The 25,719-nt window shown below is 38.5% G+C and overlaps 4 protein-coding genes across 6 annotated transcripts in view; 2 read left to right on the forward strand and 2 right to left on the reverse strand.

Annotated features, from left to right (window-relative positions):
• notch3 (notch receptor 3) overlaps nucleotides 1-3,891 on the forward strand; it is a 32,137-nt gene extending 28,246 nt beyond the window's left edge. The window contains exon 33 of the mRNA XM_067382577.1: nucleotides 14-3,891. Coding sequence (XP_067238678.1) covers nucleotides 14-1,504 — 1,491 coding nt within the window. The 3' untranslated portion in view covers nucleotides 1,505-3,891. The remainder of the gene's footprint in view (nucleotides 1-13) is intronic.
• Nucleotides 1-4,243, reverse strand: part of col5a3a (collagen, type V, alpha 3a) — a 217,600-nt gene extending 213,357 nt beyond the window's left edge. The window contains exons 1-2 of the mRNA XM_067382579.1: nucleotides 4,106-4,243; nucleotides 3,901-3,983 (exon numbers count right to left, since the gene is read on the reverse strand). The gene's annotated coding sequence lies outside the window, so the exon portion shown is untranslated. The remainder of the gene's footprint in view (nucleotides 1-3,900; nucleotides 3,984-4,105) is intronic.
• A 2,180-nt stretch (nucleotides 4,244-6,423) lies between these two features.
• Nucleotides 6,424-13,766, reverse strand: zmp:0000001048 (retinol dehydrogenase 8). Of its 3 annotated transcripts, none has more exons than XM_067376488.1 (7): nucleotides 13,651-13,766; nucleotides 12,646-12,769; nucleotides 12,338-12,499; nucleotides 8,197-8,376; nucleotides 8,006-8,099; nucleotides 6,876-7,059; nucleotides 6,424-6,792 (listed from the first exon to the last, which is right to left on the reverse strand). In XM_067376488.1, the coding sequence occupies exons 2-7, from the start codon at nucleotides 12,740-12,742 to the stop codon at nucleotides 6,577-6,579; spliced, it is 933 nt and encodes a 310-aa protein (XP_067232589.1). In that variant the 5' UTR covers nucleotides 12,743-12,769; nucleotides 13,651-13,766; the 3' UTR covers nucleotides 6,424-6,576. The 3 variants fall into 3 exon arrangements, with proteins under 3 accessions (XP_067232589.1, XP_067232585.1, XP_067232598.1); XM_067376484.1 differs by lacking the exon at nucleotides 13,651-13,766 and adding an exon at nucleotides 13,343-13,434; XM_067376497.1 differs by lacking the exons at nucleotides 12,338-12,499; nucleotides 12,646-12,769; nucleotides 13,651-13,766 and adding an exon at nucleotides 10,177-10,483.
• Nucleotides 13,767-15,922: 2,156 nt separating this feature from the next.
• On the forward strand, nucleotides 15,923-25,374 carry shfl (shiftless antiviral inhibitor of ribosomal frameshifting). The gene is made up of 10 exons (XM_067376509.1): nucleotides 15,923-16,048; nucleotides 16,324-16,465; nucleotides 16,611-16,660; nucleotides 16,882-16,920; nucleotides 17,077-17,130; nucleotides 17,228-17,275; nucleotides 17,981-18,136; nucleotides 18,276-18,379; nucleotides 18,464-18,621; nucleotides 23,421-25,374. Exons 1-10 carry the CDS (start codon nucleotides 16,022-16,024, stop codon nucleotides 23,639-23,641), a joined length of 999 nt encoding a protein of 332 aa, XP_067232610.1. The 5' UTR covers nucleotides 15,923-16,021; the 3' UTR covers nucleotides 23,642-25,374.
• Nucleotides 25,375-25,719: the final 345 nt, after the last annotated feature.

Below are 25,719 nucleotides of genomic sequence, written 5' to 3' on the forward strand. Positions count from 1 at the left end.
TTATAATCTTCAGGAGGAGACTCCACTATTCTTGGCTGCCAGGGAAGGTAGTTGTGAAGCAGTGAAGGTGTTGTTGGCTCACTTTGCCAACAGGGAGATAACGGATCACATGGACAGACTCCCTCGAGATATTGCCCAGGAGCGCATGCACCATGACATCGTACAGCTGCTCGATGAATATAACACTGTGAGAAGTCCGCAGGGCCATGCAGGGGCAGGTCACCACCTGTCTGGTAGCCATACGCTCTCTCCACTCATGTGTCCTCCCAGCAACTTCCTACAAGGGCTGAAAAGCACCCCGCAGGGTAAAAAGAACCGTCGCCCAGGGGCTAAAGGCATGGGTGGGCAGCATGCTACCAGCCTGAAAGATTCCGCCAAAAGCCGCAACAAACGGCTAACACTAGACATGCAGAGTGCTTTGCTGGAGAGCTCTGTCACGCTTTCCCCCGTCGACTCGTTGGATTCGCCACGCGGAGGTGCCAGCAATGCTGGCTACGTCACCAATCCAACCTCACCAGCTGCCATGCCCTCTCCTGGCCTTTTCCACTCCTCCATGTCTGTCCCTTCCACTCCCATGGTGCACAGCAGTATCCTGGATGGCACCAGCCCTTTTGCAGTTTCCCTGGCACAGCTGAGTGACCTGGGTGATGGAGGACTCTCGATGCAAGGGCGTGTGGCCATGCAAGGAGGCGGCGTCAACCAAGGCCCCCACAACTACGTGCTGAATGCCGGCCAGATGAGCCTCAACATGGGCATGGTAAGTCCAGTAAGCGTGCCATTTGACTGGCACAGCCGCATGCCTCCATCTTCTCAGTGCAGTCAGCCCATGGTCAACATGGTGCATCCAGCAAGTAGCCAAGCAGGCATGCTCCCTCAGACACCAACACTGCAGCAAAGCAGCATGCTCATGCACCAGCAGCAGGTTTTCCGTAATGCCCAACAACCCATCTTGCAGCCAACACCTGTCTCCAACACGCCCTCTATTAGCCCAGTCAAACTGCCGCCTATTGCAGAGCAGCAGCCGCAGCAACTTCACAGCCTTGCCCTTACCAATCCCAACCTCACCCGCATGGGCTCCTCCACTCCCCCGACACCACAGCAGGCACAGCCTCCTCCAGCTTTCTACCAGCCACAGCAGCCGCAGGCTCAGCCTCCACAGGCCACGGCAGCCCCTCAGGCCTCGCAAGCACAGGCTATCCCGTCTCAGGCACCCCCAGCACAGGCGAGTGGCAGCACCGCAGGCCCGGAGGATTACCCCACTCCGCCCTCCCAGCACAGCTACACCTCTGCCATGGATGCGACGCCCAAGCATTACTTGCATGTGCCTAGTGAACATCCTTACCTGACCCCTTCTCCAGAGTCTCCAGAGCCCTGGTCTAGCCCCTCCCCTCACTGTGTATCTGATTGGTCTGACTCCACCCCCAGCCCGGCCATCACGGCTCCTGCTCAAACCCAGATTTCCCATGTCCAGGAATCCAGTGGGAAGATGCAGGTGTTTGCTTGAACAGCTCGACCTACATGTTTGTGACTTTGAGAGAGTAGAGTTGACAAGCGTCACTCTAGGGCTTGTATTTTTACTTACCTGTCAGCCCATTTCCAAGATTTTAATTGGATTAGGATTGACTGTTTTGCATCAAGAAGACCGTCTGCTGGTGTCTGCAGAAAGAAAGTTAAAGGGAAATGTGTTGTCTTAAAAAGAAGACAATTTAATGAAGTAAGACGTTCTGTCACAGATGGACTTGTTTTTTAATTATAAAAAAAAAAAGTATATGAAGAATACCACGTCTTTCATTTCAAAGACTTGGGGACACTCCTGAAACTAACAAACTTTATAAAAAAAAAATAGATTGAGAGAAAACTGAAATGTTGAAGGAAATTCCTTTCTTTTTATTTATTGTCTTATGTTTTTCCAAACTGCCTTGTGGGTGTTTCGACCCTCTTTCTGTCTCTGTTGTTTTTAGTGACCCACATAACAATTGCCTTACTACTTCCAGTGTATTACATGGGACTCGTGAGGTCTCCTCAGGTTCCATGTTGCTACTGTTACAAAAGGAGCAGCTCATGATTGCTTAGCTCGCCTGTTCCGCCCCTGGTTTTATCAGCAGCAATTGATACAGTCAGAATTTATACACCGGGCTTTTGAGTGACACACACACAATGAGATTAGAAGTTTTAGTGATATTTATTTAGTCTAGCATTCAGAAACAGATTGGCACATGAAAACAGAGGTATATAGAGACCAACACAAGTTAAATATTCTGATTTAAAATGATTTTATACATTTTGTAAAAGTGTTTGTATGAATGTAGAGGGGCATCTGTGAAGCACTTCAAGGGGAAAAGCTTGAGAGAGAGATGGTAAGAAAACCCTGAAATCCTAGTTCAGCATTTATAACAACAGTGCATAAAAGCGCCTCTCAAAAACAGGCCAGTGTTTAGAATCTTTTTCAGTGTTGTGTTGTATCAGTGGAAATGATTTTACTGAACATAGTTCCTTCCGTGACCTCACCGACTTACAAAGGCCTGAGCTGGCCAGCGCTCTTCCAGCTCCCTCTCAGAATCCCTGCCAGTCACTGCCTTATAGTCTTGCCTTGTGTAAATTTGTTTTATTTTGCATTATTCTTTTTATAACCACATTTTTGGAACCACAGTTAATTGTGGAACATTGATGTATTAAGCTGTGTTATTAGGCTGCTGCTCTGCGTCACTTCTTCAGTGACACTCAACTTCCTTTCCGCAAACATTCCTGATCGGAACCCACCAGCCGGGCGCTCGTGGAGCCGCTGCCCGCTGCGGAACTGATCTCATCGTGTTCCTGATCCCTCACGAACACTTCATTTCAGTACTGAACAGCTGCAGCTTGACATTTGACCACCAGAAATTCTTCCTCTGGGGCTTTACAAAGCCATGGCAGTGTAGTTGATTTATTTTAATGTAATTTGATCCCTCAGGTCCAGCATTTCCATGTGGTCTAATCATATTCTAGCTCCTTTTGGTTTGGGTAGTGAGCATATGTGTTGTGTGTTGGGTACATGGCTAACGGGGTTGCTAATGGTCTGCTAGTGCTCTGTCACTCCTCAGGGAGGTGTTATATAGCATGCAGTGTTGTCTGCATCTTTAGCAGTTCCCACCCCATGAGCCTAGACGATGACATCTGTCGTGTCTGGTCAGAAGGCGTGAGATGGGAAACGCTACTATGTAGTGATGCCCCTGGCTTTCTGCAACATGTTCGTATGTTCATCCCCAATACTATTCCCAACTGTAAGACCTGCATTTGATGACATTTCCAGTTTGTCTTGCTATCGTCAAGAGAAACATGCCCATTTCACTAAACTATGACATGTAAACTTGCTTTTATTCAATATACGAGTTTGACAAATTCAGGCACAAGTACTAAGTGTACAGCTATGAAACATTTCAAGGCTTGAGGTGGTTTTGGAGCACATTCTGGACCTCTTTGTTCTTATACATAAGTACTACTAAGCTTAGCTAATCAAGCATAAGTCTTCCTTTTGTTCATAACCTTTCACTTCTGATGAAACAGTTCTCCCGATATTTTTGAAATTTCACTACCTGTAAATATGTTTCGCCTTGTTTAGGTCTACTTGTTTATGAGAAGTCTTATGTTTCTAAAATGATTATGTACTAAAAAGAACAAAAAGTAAATGTACTTTTTTTATTAGCATTATTAAGGTGAGGATGTGACTATATTGGTCTTGCGTAACTAGAACAGCCATAGATATTTCCTATCATCATTAATTTTCTATACTTGTTTAAAGTAGTTTAAAATCATTGTATATAAACAGCTTTTCACAGTTTCTTTCTACAAAGTTGTAAAATATGTTACTTCTAATAAAGCAGTAGAAACTACATCCCACTAATGTCTTGTTCTTTTTCTCACCTCTTTCATATTTCCATGCGTGTTGAGTCCAGTAGTTTGTAGTCCGCAGAAAAAATACCAATGATTGAGCAGCGCGGGTAGGCCTAAAACATGAAATATGCAGATGTATGTAATTTCCAACAAAGATAAAGATTTGTATTTAAGAGACAAATTTTGGAATATGTAAGGGATAGGCTCATAGACTTTAAAAAGATTGCCGACGCACCTTAACTCTCTTCCATTGTAGTAAGTGAAGCTGCCAGTGTGTCAGTTTGACGCTGACATCTTGATTCTCGAGTCTGCCCATCGTGAACTTGGAGCCCGAGTCTGCGCAGTGAAGTGGAACCGCGATATCATGTTCCCGGCCACACTCAGAACAACTAATTATGTCGGTGTAAAATAAACAGTTATGGAAATATAGAAATTAAAGTTAAAGCTCCAACCTCCCTAAGATCCAGAAAAAAAGTCTGTTGGTGGCTGAAGAACTATGCTGCCTTCACGTGCTATCGGAAATTTGATTATTCCCACTTCTTAAATCATGATTACGAGCTCATAGCATTCAAGTTGCGAAATGGGATGGCGTTCATGTGCAATTTTTACCTGAGCGTATTTACGATAATCCCGAGAGCACGTGAAGGCAGCGCTACTTCACTCAGAGAAGCTGTCAATTTCAGCTGTCAATCATGACCCCCGTTTTTATAATATCAAATAGCCTAACTAAAACCAAACTTTTTTAAAGAACGAACACTTGAACTAACACCCCAACATGATAAAAACTGCCAGAAATTGTCTTTGGAAAAAAATATTTGAAGTCTAGTTTGATTGTTTAGTTTGTCATGTCCCATTTCATTTTATGGAGAGGATGGGGTTTATGACCCATACTGCTTCCAGCCACCTGGGGGCGATCGAGATGCTTTGGCTTCACTTTTCAGGACTTGTGTGGCACGCTTGGATAGGCTACAGTCAATCGGCCATTATCGCAACAAACTCCTCCAACGGAAAGGAGAATAAAAGACTTGGAACGCCGTTTCCACCTTTATTAAGATGCGCTTTGCTTGATCGGATCACAAGTGGACGACGCTAAATACAAGTGTAAATGGGGTTTAAAATGTTTTGAGCTTGTCCACTTTGGACCACTTCCAGAGGTAGTCGAAAATGCATTAGACTGGATTCATAGTGTAAACGCTCATTTGGTCGAATGTGTTCGAACAGCCAGAAAAGACCACCAACTCTCCGTCTGCTGACTTAACGCGTATACATTATGGGACACGCGCTAGTCAGTACAGGAATTAAACTTGATGAAAAACGTACCAAACACAATGTTCTCTCGCCATTCTAACACACATTCACTGCGTTTGGCTGGTCTTTTGGCTGTCAGAGCAGAAACAAAAGCTGATGCTCTCTGTATCGTCTCTGGGCACATTCACATGTAAATTACTCAAGCTTATTTTGTATATTAGATCAAAAGATCTGAAAAAAAAACATACATTTACTCACCTACAGACCCTCTCCTCAAAGAAATCAGGACTGAAGTGGTTGAAAGTGGACAAAGGAGACAGATTAAAACACCAGGTGTAAGCTGGTATGTGTCTCGCTTGTCTACTTGTGAGCCGATCAACCAAAACACATCTTAATACCTAAAAGTTTGTGATAATCACCTGCTTTATTGTACATTGTCCTCCCAATGTGGGAAATGAACTTTTTTAACCCTAGTCACAGTGACTTAGGAATTCTACTAAACACGTATTGTCAAATATCAACCCAAAACATACTTCACAATGCTTATAATGAAAATAAACTCGAAATTTCACCACGCCCTCTATCAAATTTTAGTGATATTTATGTTAGGTGTGCTATCTCATGAGTATTAAGAGTTGTTTGTTTTTGCAGTGTTGTTCTTCATTAAAAGCGGAGCATGTGTGTGTGAAATTTCAAACCTGAATCCTAATTTTGCTGTTGCTAGTCAACCACATAATGGTACCAATCCACTTAATAATTGAGATTAATTTAGCCATATAAATAACCTGAATGCAAAATGTGGAGAGGTGACTTTTTACCCCCATGTTTTTAACAAAAGAACAACAAAAGCATCATTTAAATAAAAAAATAAAAAAACAGTTTGTTCTTTCCAATTTAGTTACACATATGAATTCATATTCATTGCTAAGCAACTACAGCACTAATTTATATATGGGCCGTATGAATTAAATCCCAATAAAGCTCCAGCAGTGCTGCCGTGTTCACTGGGTTTGTTGAACCCAAACATCACAATATCTGCCCTCATGGCCTGCAAAGGAGAAGCCTATTCCAAAACATTTGAATACTTCCAGTGTCTTTAACAACATTCATTGATTAAGTACCAAAAATAAACGTTTTTCATAATTTATTTAATAGACTACTTAAAACATTTGACTGTTAAAATGCAATATACACTGCAAATTGTAACTAAACATTATTTGATCTTGGTTCTAACAAATTTCTTAAGGTTAAGAACAATGCTGCAAGATCCAGATTTTACATTGGACATCAACTGGCGACCAATCACAGTCTCAAAATTATTGCAATGCTAACTATGGCTTGTTGCATTTCATTATTTGCATTGCAAATACCTGAGACCCTATCAGAACAGATCATTTTGGGGTTATGAAACTGTCACTAAAATGCTACAGCTGTAAAGTGAATCAGAAATCTCCCTCCTTAGGCAGCACCTTGACCCATTCTCCTGTGTAGGATGCGCATAATACTCAGACTAGCACTGAACACACGGTCATGCTGGAAGATCATTTTATAGAATGCGTCTATGGGTAGTCGCCCTGTGGGGTCAGCATGCTTCATGGCAGTCAGTGGCATGTACAAACGATTGGTCTGATGACGAAATGGAGGGTTCTTGGATACAATCAGCTTGAATGTTTGCTGTAAACAATGAGACATTTTCATATCACTCATTTATACAGGGAGCCTCAACAACCAAAAGAACAGGCCATCCACAATCTCACCTCTGCCACCTCCTCAGGTGTCTGCCCGATTGAGTGAAAAATTTTGCGTGAATATGGTAGGTAGATCTGACGGAAGATATGAGCTGTCTCCTCATCAGCCTCTGACAGGTCCATCTTCTCTGCCTCCTCATACACTTTGTTCTCAAACTCAGTTACAACTGGGCCTGGCTCCACTAAAGTCATCCTGTGGGAATTGTATATAATACACACTTATAATGCATGAATGTTTTTGCATCTAAAAAAGAAAAACAAACCAACTGTAGTGGTTTTAACCCTAGAATCCATAAAGGGAGTCAAAGTGACAAAGTGAATCATGCTATGATTGTTTTAACCCTTAAAGGATTAGTCCACTTTAAAATTATAATTTCCTGATAATTTACTCACCCCCATGTCATCCAAGATGTCCATGTCTTTCTTTCTTCAGTCAAAAATAAATTAAGGTTTTTGATGAAAACATTCCAGGATTATTCTCCTTATAGTGGACTTCAATGGACTCCAGACATCTTGGATGACATGGGGTTGAGTAAATTATCAGGAAATTTTAATTTGAAAGTGGACTAATCCTTTACGTTGTGTGAAGAGGATATCCTTTTCCCCCGAAAATGTCAAGCAGTTTCACAATCAATCAGTTTAAGAAATAAATACAAAACATATCTTAATTAAATGAAAACTAGTTGACATAAAGATTGAATCCAATATTTGGTGATAATATAGCATAACGAGAGATATTATCACCAATATTCGGTGATAATATAGCATAACGAGAGATTTATAAGCCATTTTTTGTAGACCGGTCAAAATGCTTGATACAATATAACATTTTTGTATCATCAATTATTTGAATTATTTTACCTTTAAAAAAAAAAAACATTGATCCCAATACGGGTCATTTTGACCCCCTTTATGCATTAATGTAGATTTTTGAGTCATGCATTCTAGGGTTAAAGGAAGATATATTGTTTAAAAAAGACAAAAGTATGTGGAGACATTGTGGATGGTGAACATTAGTGGATCATCTTGATTGATGGCTACCCTTCATACATCCACTAAAATCACCTTGACCATCTGTTTATAAGCAAATTTCTCTCTGAGTTTGTCTAGTTAACTCAGCACTATATCTGTGTACTTACTTGACATTGAACTTCATAGCTTGCACAGCAAGACTCTCACAAAAACCTTCCACAGCAAATTTGGAGGCAGCATACAGATCATTGAAAAGTAGTCCTGAAAAAGAATTAGCACTCTGAAAATAACAGTAAAGGTAAAAATCTTTTAATTTAACACGTGTATTGCTTATAATCACTGAAATATGTGGTATTACCTTGGATGCCCAGGACGCTGCTCATCACTACGATATGTCCACTCTGACGTCGCTTCATGTCAGGCAGCAGTTCCTTCACCAGTCTCACCAGGCCAAAGAAGTTAGTGTTGAAGAGTTCCTGCATAGCACTTACACTCTGACACTCCAGAGGACCAATCATGCCTACACCAGCATTATTCACTACAAAACAGTGTGGTAGAGTCTAAATCAAGCAGGATGTGGCAGATTGTTCAAATCTCTAGCATTTTGCCAAAAGTAAAAAAAAAAAAGTCTGTCATCATTTACTCAAACCTGTATGACTTTCTTTTTTGTGTGGAACATGAAAGAAGACATTTTTAATGGAAGTCGATAGAAATCAAAACTGTTTGGATCCAATGGCTCAGTGAGACCTGCGTCGCCAGCAATAACACTCCCTTTTTCATTGCCCAGAAAGCTACTAAAAACATATTTAAAGCAGGTCAAGTCACTACAGTGGTACAACCTTAAAGGTGCTCTAAGCGATGTCACGCGTTTTTAGGCCAAAACATTTTTTGTCACATACAGCAAACATCTCTTCACTATCAGCTAGCTGCCTGTACCCTGAACACACTGTAAAAAAACACGTTCTCTGTAATCGCCACAAGCTCCAAAAACGGCAACAAAAACAAACTGGTGCAGCCTGGACCACGAAACATAATAAACATGCTCCAGCCAATACGCAAGCTACTTCCATTTTAAATGCGCAGAGGGGAGGGGGAGGAGGAGGAGGAGGAGGGAGGGTCTAGCTAGCCTCTGTTTTGTTTGACAACACTACGAACGTCAACAGGAAGTTACTCCACCCAGGATCGCTTAGAGCAACTATAATGTTATAAAGCGACGAGAATACTCTTTGTGAGCAAAAAAACAAAACAAAATAACAACTTTATTCAACAATATCTAGTGTTGGGTGATTTCAAAACACTGCTTCATGAAGCTTCAAAGCTTTATGAATCTTTTGGTTTGAATCAGTGGTTCAGAGTGTGTATCAAACTGCCAAAGTCACGCCCGCCAGTGGTGAACCATTGAAATTTCAAAGCACTTATCACGTAACGAAGCCTCGTTTACTGAAATCATGTGACTGGCCGTTTGATACACTCTCCAAACCACTGATTCGAAACAAAAGATTCGTAAAGCTTTGAAGCTTTATAAAGCAGTGTTTTGAAATTGCCCAACACTAGATATTGTTGAATAAAGTCATTATTTTGTTCTTTTGGTACACAGTTTTTTCCTCTTTAGAAGACATTATATTTTAGCAAATTTCTTTGAGACCATATAAGCCACATTTAGGGCTTTTCAGAGATACCGAATGTTCGGAGGTTTCACCAAGACAACTCCCTCTCCTTAGTCTATAAATATGACTGACGTTAACTGAATGACTAAATTCAGCACTCTTATGGGAATATGATAATATTTCATAACATTATGTCATAATTAACATCTCAAGACATCTTTAGTGGGGTTTCAAATCACAATATGACTTTCTGTTATGAGACTTGCATCAGTTTCATACATGTCCACTGCAGAGGACACCAGAGGCCTGTTGCATGAAGTTAGCTGAACAAACTCTGAGTTTCAGAGTATGTTTATAGTTGACAAATCCAGATAAATCCAACCTGGTTTAGATCAGGTTCAGCGGTCTCACAGTGCTCAGTATAAATGTTCTTTGTGAACTCAGGTTTAATCCAGAGAAAGTGTGACACGTGCAGCAAACAGCCAATCACAAAGAACATGGAGAGAGTCCGTTCGATTCACTTCTCGTGAGAGAGACACACAATTCACTTCTATTCTGAAGAGTAAGAGATCGTTATGAAAAATATCATGAAATTAAACACATTTACAAGGCAGGAATAAACATTATTGCTGCGGTGAAAGATTGAGAAGGCAACTGAAAGAAAATATCAGATTATCAATGAATGTGAGCCCAAAAAAAACAGAGTTTGCTCAAACTAACTGGAAACTTACCTGGGTAGCAACTGAAACCAGCTTCATGCAACAGGCCACAGGACTTACAGCATGTAATCAGGCATTTTATGGAGACATACTGTAATAAGTGAATAAGGAAGAAATTATAAATAGCACTTTGGCTACAATGGTAGCACTTTACAATAAGGTTCATTGGTTAAACATGAATGTATTAACATGAATTAACCATGAGCAATACATTTGTTACTGTATTTACTAATCTACATTAACATTAGTTAATGAAAATACAGTTGTTCATTGTTTGTTCATGTTAGTTCACAGTGCATTAACTAATGTTAACATGATTTTAATAATGTATTAGTTAATGTTGAACTTAACATTAACAAAGATTAATAAATGCTGTAGAAGTGCAGTTCATTATTAGTTCATGTTAACTAATTCAGTTAACTAATGTTAACTAATGAACCTTATTGTAAAGTGTTATTATGAAAATGTTGCCAAGTTATTAATCTCATTATTATACCTACTTCTTTTTTCATCTCATGTTGCCCAAAGAACACACATAAATATGCAAATTAGAGACAATGAGTAGATACTCTGTATATAATGGGAAAACCAATTTTTGTCATGTTCAAATATTGTGTAAAGTAAAATATTATATGAAATCATTCTCTAACATTTTTCATATCATAGTTGAGAATCTTTGTACAAATCTTTGTGCATAGTTTGGTTCAAGTGGAAGTTTCCTGGAGCTGTTGAATCCTGAAAAACCCGATTTACATTCAATCAGGGCAAGTCAGCGTAAATGTATAACGTATAAAATATTATTTACAAAGAGTTTAAATGGATGTTTTAATTCTTTAATTATTTATTTTCTTTTAAAAAAATGCCACCCCAAAAAAAAAAAAAAAAAACACTTTGGTCCACCCAATGTTCAAGACATGGTTACGGCCTTGCATTAAAGGGATAGTTTGAAATTTTGAAAATTTGATGTTTATCTACTTACCCCCAGGGCATCCAAGATGTAGGTTACTTTGTTTCTTCAGTAGAACATAAATGATGATTTTTTTTAACTCCAATCGTTGCCAATCCAACCTATGTCCAGCTGCCTTGAGCATCCGGTGTGTGAGGTCTGAATGCACTCTGACAACGGAAGTGATGTCTCGCATTAGTTGAAGCAAAGCGCGAGAGATCACTTCCTTCATCAGAACGCGTTTTTTGACTTCAGTAACTGGATGCTGAATGCAGTTGGACACAGTGGTGTATAAGAGGTAAAAATGATATAAATACTGTTTGGTTTCTCGCACAAACCGATCGTTTCGTGTCTTAGGACATCAATGTGTCTTCACAAGCCACAGGGTTTAATTTAGATTTGTCTGTGCATGTTTTTTTGACTCTTATAGACGAAGTTCCCATTGACATGCATTATACGACTGACAGACGGCAACGGTTGGAGTTAAAAATCATCATTTGTGTTCTACTGAAGAAAATAAGTCACCTACATCTTGGATTCCCTGGGGGTCAGCCGATAAACATCAAATTTTAATTTTTTGGTGAACTATCCCTTTAAATACCTATTAAATGCAGGCATACTATGCATACAAATTGCAAAATATAAAATGCAACAATGCAAAAAAAAAAAAAAAAAAAGGACGTTACAGAAAACAAAAGCCTGGAACCTAAAAATTGACTGGTATACTGAATATAAAAATGTAATATAAAAACAAAACAAAAAAACTCTGTTTTGTTCTTGTTTTCATTTTATGTCCTGGTGTACTCTACATATAACATATCATAAAATATGAATTAAAAAAAAATGAGATTTTTTTTTTTTTTCCATTTGTTTCTTATACTCCAAACAATAATGTGAAAATTTGTTTTTACCAAACTTTTTTTGTATGGGTCTCAGGAGGATAAGCTGAATTATAAGAATGGTCATATAGGTGATATACACGTGACTCAAATCAAAGTGGAATATGTGGAATATTACAGATATAATTGTATATATTTGTTAAAAGTTTAGTTTTAAAATAAGCAGATAACTATTTTTGTTGTAAATCTTACATGGATCATCTAAATGGAAAAGACCAAAATAATCAAGTCAAAAGACACTTAGCTGCTGCTTACATAAAAGCTGCATTGCTCGGAAATGTAAGTGATTTAAGGAAATATTTGTTGGAAAAGTAACAGTCAATTTCACCTAACACATCCACTCGTCGATCTGACAAGCTGTTGACACACTCTCTGATGGAGTCCTCACAGGTGGCATCCAGCTGTCGGATCTCCAGGGATCGGTTAAGTGTCGCCCCGGCTGCTCTCTCCAGAGCTTCTCTCTTATCCAGGTCCCTCATGGTGGCCACAACTAATTCAAACAGAATCAACAGTAACACTTACAATAACATTTATTACATAACATAACACTTTAATAATCATTAGTTAATGTACACATGAGAGTAAACCTCTCTCCTCTGGCCTCAAGAGGCGCACTAGCGACTACAGTCTTCTTACCTTTGAAGCGCCTCAACTCATCTTTTGCAAGACGGACAGCCAACGCCAAACCAATTCCTGAGGAGCATCCTGTCACCAAAACCTTTCGTGCCCCCATACCTTCCTCTCAACGTTGAACTCTAGTCTGAAACCGTAATAAAAGCAATCAACTTTAGCAACACTAAGATATATATGTACTATTGATAAGGGGAATTAGTTTTCAGTTCAGAATCCGAGCCATGTTATGACTTACTTTATATTTTTTATATAACAACAACAGCAATTATAAGTAGCCTACATTTACAAGCAGCTCCACGAAATGAAGCAAAACTTAGTTTAAGTGAGCACTATATAATGTCACATCTATTTACTAGGTGAACAGACAATAATACAGAATGCTAAATGCACGCTGAAGGGTTTCTGGACTACAGATTAAATCTTAATCGGATTTTCTCAGCACTGGAGCGCGCGCCTCGTGAGCGCGTTTTAACTGGTCAGTTGCACTAACGCTGTGATGCAATTTCACATCTAAAACCCCACGGCAAGTGTTATGTGTCATAAAAGTCGTCACGTTTTAATATTAAGCATTCAAAATGACAGTGACGAGAAAAACAAAACACGCTAGAAAAGCATAATGCTTCAGACTAAACCTGTCTGAAGTGTTCTGGTACTTAACTGAATGCATCTAAACCGACCGTTCTTTGCAGCATGTACAGACCTGTGTCCTGCTGACAGCCCTCCTCTTTACATCCATAAACTCCTTTAAGTCGGAGCGCGTGAATTCTGCATGAGAGTTTGTGGTCAGTCATGTTGCAGAGGTCGCGTTTGTGTACAGAGAACCCTGGGATATGAAGTCATTGACTGTACAGCAACAATGACATTATAATAACAATAATAATCAGTGTTCGGGAAAGTTACCTTTGAAAGAAATACGTTACAATTTTCCTTAAAAGTAACTAATTGCGTTCCTTCGTTACTTTTTTATGTAAAGTAATGCGTTATGTTACTTTTGTTAATTTTTCTCACCTGGGCTGGGTCTGCATGTTTGTTTGTTTTTCAACTGCTTACACACAAAATCCTCACTTTTTCACACAATTTCTGAAACCTGACACGCAAACACCAGAAGCACACACCACTAATTCTCGGAGTTCGACTTTTCAATTTCATAAAACACTTTTTTTTGTCTGTTTTTGGCATGTGTAAAGGCCCTTTCGCAGCACAAATGAAACAAATAAGCCTCAGGCTGAAGGAAATGCAAATCCACGCCTGTACAGTAGAGGGCGCAGCAAACCTTTCAGCTGTGCTGCCATTCTGGATTAAAGAAGAATAGGATACAGCAGAAGAAAATTCAACTCTTTTTACTTCAGCAATAAAAACAAGAAAATGAAACACAAAATGTGATGATGTTTTATTTTTGCTTTTTAGTACAGTTTAATTGGATCATTGAAGATCAGCAGCAAAGACACTAGTTAATAAACAAAGTATATTTGTGTTATTTAACATTTAATTATTGCGGTTTTTCATAATAGGCTTTTTGAATTTCACTGTTTTTATTCATTTTGAGGAATACCCAGCACCTCATGGGGTCAGGAGAGCTGTCAATCAAAAAATGTGAAAACAAAGTAACTTGAATTACTTATTTGAAAACGTAACTCAGATATATTGTTGTACATTTAAAAGTAATGCATTACTTTACTAGTTAAATTTTTTTCAACTGCTTACACACAAAATCCTCACTTGTCACACAATTTCTGAAAGCTGACACTCAAACACCAGAAGCACACACCAAATCTGCAAAACCATACACTAATTCTCAGCCTTCGACTTTCAGTTTCATAAAACACTTTTTGCAAAACACAACACACAGTTCTCTATGTAACACACAACAGGAAGTATCTTGATTTCCTTTTTCAAACACAACCAATCAAAATGCCAATGCCTCACACTAACTCCTCACATGCGCAAACACTCATTGCTTTACTTAACACCAACCAATCATGGCTTTAGAATAGGCCTATAAATAGGCCAAAGGTCAAGTTATAGGTTTTGAACAACTTTTCTGTTGTCTACTTGCTTCCATATTCATCATTTCTAATCCCTATTGAGGAATTTTTCTCCACATGGTGCTGGAAAGTGCATGATCGTTGTCCCTATGTCAACATAACACTTCTCCAGGCAATGGAGGAGGCATGTGGAGACACTGACGCTGCCTCCATCTGAGGTTCGATACGCAAGAGAGAACATAGCATGTGACGTGGATGAAGTATTGTGGCCGGACCCAACCAGGAGGAGATACGGAGCCTAGATACACCCAACTATCTCACCCACCAACAAACACATGTTGGGTTTCCATGTTCTATAGGGACATTTCTTAAGCGTAATTGTTTTTATACTGTATATTCTATCCCCCTACACTAACCCTACCACTAAAAATGTCCCCACATAAGTCAAAATGCACTGGTATTACTATACTTGTGAGGACATTTGGTCCCCTACAAGGACACACATACACACCATTCCTTTGAAATATTCTCCTTTTTCAAAATTATGCCTTTTTTTTTTTTGTCTACTAAACATGGTTGATGTATTTATTTTCTTACGTACTGTGCAATACTGTATTCACAACCACAAATGTTTACGGTAAAAAAAACAAAAAAAAAAATTCTTTGTTTCAATCTTGTACAGAAATGCACACAGAAGCTCATGAAAGAAGAGCTTTAGGTTTTGAATAACTGTGAGTCTATGATATATCCAAAAATATAATATTATGCCAAATGTGTTTGTTATATTTTGAATGCAGTGCTTCATTTTGCAAGAGATGTGAGACATTTTGCATTTTGTGTGTGCAATTCTTGGATTTGTGAGTAAAGTTTTGAAAAATAAAAAGAGGCAAAGTTTTGAAAAATGTGTGTGAGCAGTTGAAAAAAAACTGTAAATTAAAACTATTTTAGTTCAAGGCTGCAATAAACAATAAAAATGCGTTTTATTATGTGTTCTATGGAATAGTTAACAAATTAAATGAGTTATGTAATGTTTTGACTAGCTACCATAGTCTCCTAGATTCAGAATTGCCCTAGATTCAAAAGATTCGAATCACTGCGATGAATCAAAATCTTATGCTGAATTCGGAACCGCATACTAGCATTCTTCCCTCACTGAAAGATATGGTAAAAGTAGTACGAGTAGTATGCGGTTGTAGACTTTGAGTGCTCTTATTTTGTGCTCTGTTTGGTTTACAGCTGTGCTGTGGCGGCCTCTAGTGGTCAAGTTGTGGTGTTTCTAATCAAATCGAAAGTGATATCGCCCTAACAGACTGCAAGCGCTAAAGGATACGGTGCAGCGGTAAAAAAAAAAAGTCTAGCGCTGTTACTGATACGAAAACCTAACACTGAACGAGATGAGTCGAATGCGCGAAGAAGTAGAGGTATAGTATTCAATATTCCGACAATAAAGACATAGTGTATGATATTTTATTTGAGGCAATATGACAGAACGCTAATAAAGGAAGTACAGTGCAACTTCCTTAATCACAGTGCATATTGTATACTATATTATTCATAAAGGTTAAAACGTGCTTATGTTTTTCCTGCATGAAAGCACATTTGTAGCCTATTAGGGCAACAGACACGAGTCTTTCACCCTGAACTGGTTCTTTCAAATAAAGATAAATAACTGTAAATACGTTTTCTCTTTATGCAGTTGGAAAAAAGTGTCAGGCGATTGAGGGAGAAGTTTCATGGACTTGTTGAAATTGACAAGGCTGTTCTACTCATGCGACGCTATGGGAACGACCATCGCATGGTTGCAATGTGTGTCGCCCTAATGGCAGATAGTGACAGGGGTAAAGTGCAAACCTTTTCCCTTAAGAACCATGTCTCATATATTCGCCCCTATATTCACTCAACTATGTATGCAATTTATTTATGTGTGTTTTTAGTTTGTGTCTACTTCACACCTTCTTTATTTGATGTATTTTTTATATGTAGAGCTGGACGAGGAAGACAAGTCAGCTTTGAATAATGACCCTGTAGCTAAGGTAGGTGCACATGACATTAGGCACAGTATGTAAATTTATGGAAAGAGTTTGTATAGGTGAATTATTTGCACACCTATAGAGCATGCTAAAAAAAATACATGAATGTGATTGTTTGTTATGTAATGCAATTCATTTATTTTAAGTGTGAATTAAGTGGTCATATACTTACTGCGGCCACTGTATTTATAATCCTGTGTTACACATTTTCTGCTCTCATACAGAATGTGATTATGAAACTCAAAGCTGATGAAAAACAACAGGTATCATTATAACTATCTCATAATGAGCTGTATACAATCTTGATGTTATGTTAAATGATTCCTGAAAATGAAAGTACCGGTTATTATTGCTGCTCACAGTGTTTAGTTGCATAATGCTGATAAGTCGAGATGTGATCATCAAAAATTTATATACAGGAAGAAAAACCTGCCAAGTCATCTGGATCCACTGGTGCAAGTCCATCAGCAAAAGTAAGAAGGTGTTTCCCTATTTGGATGTGGATTTACAGAACAAATGAAACATCATGTAACACTGTAGTCTTATTACATCACTCCTGTTCCACTTCAGGCTCTGGGAAAAGAAAAGGAAAAAGCAAATGATGATAAGGATATAGCGGTTAGTTTCTTTGCATTGTTTACTTAAAGGGTTGGTTCACCCAAAAATGAAAATTCAGTCATTAATTACTCACCCTCACACCAATAAGACTTTCGTTCATCTTAGGAACACAAATTAAGATATTTTTGATGAAATCTGATGGCTCAGTGAGGCCTCCATTGCCAGCAAAGTTGCACCTCCCAGTGGTGAACCACTGAAATTTTTAAACACTTATTACGTAACAAAGCCTCGTTTACTGAAATCACGTGATTTTGGCGCTGCGAACCACTGATTTGAAACAAAAGATTCGTAAAGCTTCATTAAGCAGTGTTTTGAAATCACTAGATATGGTTGAATAAAGTCGTTATTTAGTTTTTTTAGCACAAAAAAAAGTATTCTCGTCACTTCATAACATTAAGGTTGAACCACTGTAGTCACATGAACTGTTTTAAATGTGTCTTTAGTAGCTTTCTGGGCATCTGAAAGTGTTAATTATCTTGCTGTCAATGAAGGCCTCACATTTGATTTCATCAAAAATATCTTAATTTGTGTTCTGAAGATGAACTAAGGTCTTACAGGTGTGGAACGACATGAGGGTGAGTAATTAATGACAGAATTTTCATTTTTGGGTGAACTTACACTTTAAATTATAAACTGTATGAATTAAACCAAATTTAACACTGAAGAGCTCTAGCTGTGAACTAACATGCACAGACATGCTTGCAGGAGCTTGGGGCGCGTCTACGGGTTCTGCCATTAACAGTTGACAACAAACGAATGTTTGATCAGGCGCAGGCAAACCAGATCCCTTCTGTCATACATCAGTTTGCCTGCGAGTCATGTGACAGGGACTGGTGGCGACGGGTGCCTCAGAGGAAAAGGGTATGACGTCTGACCACACTGTAAAAGCTCAAATCACATTCAGTTCCCAGGCACAGCTCAAACATGTCATGGTCTAAATTAAATTGTAAAGAAATCTATAATGTTTAGCATTCATCGGTGTGCACTTGGCTTGTTATAGGTGTCGCGCTGTCATCGATGCAAAAAGAAGTATGACCCTGTGCCAGTCGACAAAATGTGGGGTATAGCAGAGTTCAACTGTCCAAACTGCTCTCGGACCTTCAAGTAAGACTTTGACTTCATGTATGGTATGTATAGCTTTTTTTCTTCAGTACATGACGAGGAGTTAACATTTTATGTTTCTGTTAGGGGTTTTGGTCGGATGGATGGACGTTCCCCTTGTTACGGCTGTCGCTCGGCTATTTTCCCATCAAAGATTCTACCACCAAGGAGGAGGGGCATGATACCTGGGCCTAGACAAAGAAATCAACACAGCTGTCTTGCTGAGGACTGTTATAATCGAATGGGTAATATGATGCTGTTTGACACAATGATCACTAGAGTTCTTAAATTGTCCCTATTATGCGATTTTAAACATTCCTAATTTTGTTTTGGAGGTCTCCTACAATAGGTTTGCGTGCATAAGGTCTGAAAATACTTTCATTTTCTCAGAAAGTACATTTCACATCACTTCTTTTCTCAGAGTGTCTGAAACAGTTCGATAAAGGATTCAGTCTTTCTCTGCTGTAATTGGTCAGACAGCCCAGTCTTTTGTGGTCGGTCGACTGCTTACAGCGCACGTCGGAAACTAAACGACTATTAGCATATCTGAATTTCAGCTCCGGACGCTTCCTTAGCACTTGATACACAGTGATATGATGATATGATGATGGTGTTGGTTTTTCTGCATCAATTCTACAATCAAATTTGCGTTGTTTTGAAGGGCATACGAAGTGGATTTGTGGTGCAGAAAACAGATTATTTTCAACATGTCGACTACACAAACCAAACTCTTCCAGGCCTCAGCTACAACTACAGTGTTTGAGGGTCAAAACAGATGTTGTTCACAAGCAGCCAATGAAGACCACTGGCAGCGTTATGCAAATTTGTTACAAATTTGATTATATGTCGGCAGTTCAGAATCGATTCTTTCTTTTAGAAGACAATAACTTTATTTGTTGTGCACTTTGATCTTTAACACTTTGCAGACCTTTTACATTCACAAACAGCTTTATTACACACTGCATGAAAAGTATTATTTGAAAAAAATATTTTTCAAAACGTTCATCGTAACATAAATCCTTATGGATCGAGCGATTTAATCGAAGTCTTCTGAAGAGACATGATTGCTTCATAAAATGAACAGATTTAATTTAGGAAATGGAGGAACAGAAATTACTCAGTTTTCATTAAAATTATCTTCATTTGTTTCCCGAAGATGAACGAAAGTCTTATAGATTTTGAACGACATGAGGGTGATTAAATTACAGAATCTTCATTTTTGGGTGAACTGTCCCTTTAAGATGACACACTAGGATTTAATTTTACAGTCTTCACACCCTAAATAACAATCACTAAGGGTTATGCTAAAATATATTACGTTCCTGCAACACTGCAAATCAAGTTTGTATTCTTTGTACTGAGCCAAGAAATCAAGATGTGACGTTTAGATCCTCGGTCCAACAAAGTGTAGTGTGACTTTATTTGTACAATTTTCTCATTCATGTTCTTTAAAAGTCAACATGAAATCTAAATTTGCTGTGCTTTAAACATGCTCTGCCTCTAAAATTCATTTTCGGCTAATCTCACATACGCTGCAAAAGTAATTGGTTAATAATAGACATTTACGCACTGTGTTAGCTATTTACCATTTCGTGAGATTGGAATGTAAGAAATCTCAGATCCGACCCCAGACGCCTGATCCTGTCAAAAGATATCCATTTTTTCTGGTATCTAAAACCAGCAAAACTCTAATAACATGTCATGGTCTAAACTAAATTGTAAAGAAATCTATAATGTTTGGCATTCATCGGTGTGCATTTGGCTTGTTATTATAGGTGTTAGCCTGAGAGTTTGACTGAGGAAGCCAGGGAAGAGCAGAAGCAGAATGAAGTAATGATGATAAAAAAAATAAGTTTATTGAATAATCTTAGTTGTGTATGTTTCAATGTGCAAAATTCATCTGACCAGTACAAAACAAAAACTAAAAAGGAAAAGCAATGGAAAATTACCGCTTCACGGCATCGTCCTCTGACGCTAGAAACCTTGAAATGCAGATATCCTCTTATCATGACATGAAGACAAACATCCCTTGAAACCACACAACCATAATATTAAGCAATAGCAGGCACTGCAAGAGCAGGGAAATAAGTAAAATAAGTCATATAAAAACCTAAAATGACAAAATTAATGACGAATAATGACGAATAAATACAAAGTTCTGTCATGAAACTCTAGATGGCACAGGCTCCTTAACTCAATCTGCTTGCAATCACATCATTCTCTGATTGGTTCCTGCTGTAGCCAATGAGCTTGCTGTTCATCCTTCAAATACTTGGTCAGCATTTGCAGCTGATATAAATCTGCCAAGGGTAATTCATGTATGCTATATTGTACAGCAGCATGTTGTGTATGTATTGGCAGTAGCAAGTCCCATACTATAACCGATAACCAACAGCAGCAGCAATGGCCAGGATACCAGGGTTACACCTCTTCTCTTTATGAGAAGTGTCATTGGAGTCCAAAGACGGTGCCTTTTTACAGTATAGTGTACAGAAGATGAGCGCCCCCTGATGGCCTCACTAACACCTCTTCTAGCAGGAGGTCTCCCATCCAGCTACTGGCCAAGCTCAACCCTGCTTAGCTTAATCAGTTTTGGGCTACAGTGTGATATGACTGCTGAATCACCATTCTGATGGATATAATCAAGTTCTGTTCATATTTTCCTCAGTAAATATCCAGCGTCATTAGGAAATACAATGGGGTCTAAAAGAGATCACTTGTGTAAATGCTTCTATTTGCAATTTTAAAACAACTTTTTATTACAAATTATATTAAGAGCATAACATTATGTGTGGAATTTTCAAAAAAATCAACATGAATGTATTTGGATTGTCCCTATTCACAAGTTCATGTCAAGCCTGATGATCATGTTCTCCAGTGTGATTTGAGAAGGAATTTTGTGTTTCAATGAAAGCAAGAACCCGATTCCAAAAAAGTTGTGACTTACAAATTGTGAATAAAAAAGGAATACAATAATTTACAAATCTCATAAACATATATTTTATTCACAACAGAATATAGATAACATAATAAATGTTGAAAGTGAGATGATTTTGAAATGTCATGCCAAATATTGGCTCATTTTGGATTTCATGAGAGCTACACATTCCAAAAATGTTGGGACAGGTAGCAATAAGAGGCTGGAAAAGTTAAATGTACATACAAGGAACACCTGGAGGACCAATTTGCAACTTATTAGGTCAATTGGCAACATGATTGGGTATAAAAAGAGCCTCTCAGAGTGGCAGTGTCTCTCATCATCATCATCATCATCATCATCATCATCATCATCATCATCATCTACAGTGCATAATATCATCCAAAGATTCAGAGAATCTGGAACAATCTCTGTGCGTAAGGGTCAAAGTCGGAAAACCATACTGGATGCCTGTGATCTTCGGGCCCTTAGACGGCACTGCATCACATACAGGAATGCTACTGTAATGGAAATCACAACATGGGCTCAGGAATACTTCCAGAAAACATTGTCGGTGAACAAAATCCAGGCGTTTTCTCTGGGCCAAGGCTCATTTAAAATGGACTGTGGCAAAGTGGAAAACTGTTCTGTGGTCAGACGAATCAAAATTTGAAGTTCTTTTTGGAAAACTGGGACGCCATGTCATCCGCACTAAAGAGGACAAGGACAACCCAAGTTGTTATCAGCGCTCAGTTCAGAAGCCTGCATCTCTGATGGTATGGGGTTGCATGAGTGTGTGTGGCATGGGCAGCTTACACATATGGAAAGGCACCATCAATGCTGAAAGGTATATCCAAGTTCTAGAACAATATATGCTCCCATCCAGAGCATATGTTTCAGGGAAGACCTTGCATTTTCCAACATGACAATGCCAGACCACATACTGTATCAATTACAACATCATGGGTACTGAAATGGCCAGCCTGCAGTCCAGATCTTTCACCCATAGAAAACATGTGGTGCGTCATGAAGAGGAAGATGTGACAAAGAAGACCTAAGACAGTTGAGCAACTAGAAGCCTGTATTAGACAAGAATGGGACAACATTCCTATTCCTAAACTTGAGCAACTTGTCTCCTCAGTCTCCAGACGTTTGCAGACAGTTATAAAAAAAAGAGGGGATGCCACACAGTGGTAAACATGGCCTTGTCCCAACTTTTTTGAGATGTGTTGATGCCATAATTTAAAATCAACATATTTTTTCCTTAAAATGATACATTTTCTCAGTTTAAACATTTGATATGTCATCTATGTTGTATTCTGAATAAAATATTGAAATTTGAAACTTCCACATCATTACATTCTGTTTTTATTCACAATTTGTACAGGGTCCCAATTTTTTTGGAATCGGGTTTGTAATTGATTTGTTCTCTCGTTGTAGTAAATCATGGCCAAGTTGCATAATTTGTCCCATGTTTTAGTTCAATCAGACAATTAGTACAATCTGGCCATGGTTTACAAAAACATGGAAAGGAACTCTTAATGTGTGGAAACAAATTATTATAGGGATAGTTCACCCGAAACTGAACATTGTCATCTTTTACTCACCCTCAAGTTGTTCCAAACCTGTATGAATTTCTTTGTTCTGCTGAACACAAAAGAAGATATTTTGAAGATATTGTGTTACCAAACATTTAATGGGCCCCATTGACTTCCATAGTATTTATTCCCCATTTAACTGTTTGGTAACACAATATCTTCAAAATATCTTCCTTTGTGATTAGCAGAACAAAGAATTTCATACAGGTTTGGAACAACTTGAGGGGGAGTAAAAGATTGGGTGAACTATACCTAGAATTGATGGCCACAATATATTTGTGAAATAAAATCTAATCTATTTCTTATTAATATTCCATTATAAAAATTTTTAGTTCAGAATCCTAAAACTCAATAGTTATTTACATTAAATTTTGAATTCCATATTTCCACAGTGTTATCAGACTTTTGGACCTCAATACGGAAGTGAAATGGGTTGTGAATGCCATTTCAAGTTGATTTTGAATATTAAGCATTAATGTTTCAAGCAGACCTGCATGTATATGACCAGCTGCATGTTTGTCTTATCTAGAGCCCCATGTTCCTGGTACCGAATGCGTTCACCCGCACAGCAGACAGAAGAACAGGAAGCCGCGTGTGGTGTTCCCCAGCTCCACGCACATCAGCAGCGGATCCACTGTCAACACCTGTCTGAGTCAGGGCAGTCTGATAGAAAGCATCAATCAGCTCATTCTAGATGACATTGAAGAAGAGTCTGAAGAAGACTCTGACAGCAGCAGCAGCAGCAGCTGAGGCAACAGCAGAGATCAGTGTAAAGGACTGACGTCGCTTCAGTTGTTGCTTTGAATGAAACATGTGCAGTCTCTTAATACAATTCAGTGTGATTCACTCAAAGTAACAAATGTGTAAAGGTGTAAGCAGCCCGAATGTTGACATATGTCACTCACTGGAGGCTGTATGAACACACACCAAACAATTAATTTAAAAGAAACAAAAAAAGGAATGTTTGATGATGGACAGTTGAATTATGGATCAGTTAATGCACAGTGAAGCAGTGTGTGAGAGAGTGAGAATTCGGTTCTTAGCCATATAGATGATGAGCTGAAATGATATGAAACTGTAATATAGTCAACAAACCTGGAAATACCTGGAAAAACAGATGGAATGTCTGTCAGCCAATCAGAATTAAGCTTTCAACAGCACTGATATAATGTTAACTTCATAGCTGATTTGAACAGATTTCTCATTCACTAAAACAACTTCCACTTCTTAAAGGGTTAGTTCACCCAAACATGAAATTTCTGTCATTAATCACTCACCCTCATGTCGTTCCAAACCCGTAACATCTTCAGAACACAAATTAAGATATTTTTGATGAAATGCGAGGGTATCTGATCCACACATACACATACGCACAACGATACCGCACCTTTTTTAGGTCCAAAAAGGTATTAAAGACATCGTTAAAATAGTCAACGTGACTACAGTGGCTCAACCTTAATGTTATGAAGCAACGAAAATACTTTTTGTGCCCAAAAACAAAACAAAAATAACGACTGTCCCCTGTCATACTGCTATGCTATTTTCCTTGCAGAATGCAGAGCTTTCGTGTTCACGTCTGAACGCGGGCTCAGGTTAAAACTGTACAATACTGAGCCGCCGTTCGGACATAAACATTGAAGCTCCGCAATGAAAATAGCATAGCAGTATGACAGGAGACAGACAAATTTGTTGAATAAAGTTTGTTTTGTTTTTGGGCACTGAAGTCATGTTGACTATTTTATCAATGGGTCTCATTCATGAAACACGAGCAGAACGAATTTTTGTGTAAATCGTGTGTAAAGTGGTTCTGGTGTAAATTTTCGGATTCATTAAAATGTTCGTATTTTCCAAATGTTAGTCGGTACGAAAGAAATCTACACCTGCTCCCAGACACGCGTAAATAGTGCGTTTAACATCCGAACGTTTTGCTCATTAATAAGGCTGCATTTTAATTCACCTTAATAAGGAACATATTTACACAGCATTTTGAAAAAATATTATATATAGTAATTACATACGTTTTCTCTTTTTACTTTTATTGTGAGAGCCAGTAATAGCATCTGCAAACGGAGCACTTTAATCAAATTATTAATTGATTTCAATAGGGCTGGGCAAACTATGGAACTTGTTTCCTATAAAATGGCCAAAATCCTTCGTTTGGTGTCATAATATCATGCCCATATATAGTTGTCAGTCAGATTTAATGGGCGGGATTTATGGTAATTGAGAATGAGCATGTACGCGCGTCCCATTTACGACTGATTGGAATTCATTAACACACACACACACATTTCACTATCACTTCTGACGTTTACGAAGTATTTGTGAATCAGGAGAAGAGTTTTCGGGAAGGTCTCTTTACGCGCAAATCACTCACTTATTTACTCGTATATTTACGAATGTTTCATGAATGAGACCCAATGTCTTTAGAATTTCTGGTCCTCAAAAAGGTGCAATGACGTTGTGTGGATCAGATACCCTCAGATTTCATCAAAAACATCTCAATTTGTGTTCTGAAGATGAACGAAGGTCTCCCGGGTGAGGGTGAGTAATAAATGACTGAAATTTCATTTTGGGTGAACTAACCCTTTAATCGTTGAATTCCACCATACTGTTGGTTAGTAACTTTATTTACATATGATCAGTTTGTTCTGCCATTGTTAGGATCATATCAAAGGATTCATAAGCCACACTTGAGAATAATCATCAAATGATATGATATGACACCAAAGAACAACAGCGTATTCCAAATGTTCAGTTTGATTTGTCAATTTATTTCACATGCCTAAATCTTTGTTTAACCTATAGGTTTACATTTCTCTCGAAAC

Source organism: Chanodichthys erythropterus, chromosome 3 (assembly GCF_024489055.1).
Source record: "Chanodichthys erythropterus isolate Z2021 chromosome 3, ASM2448905v1, whole genome shotgun sequence".
In the NCBI taxonomy this organism is placed as follows: domain Eukaryota; kingdom Metazoa; phylum Chordata; class Actinopteri; order Cypriniformes; family Xenocyprididae; genus Chanodichthys; species Chanodichthys erythropterus.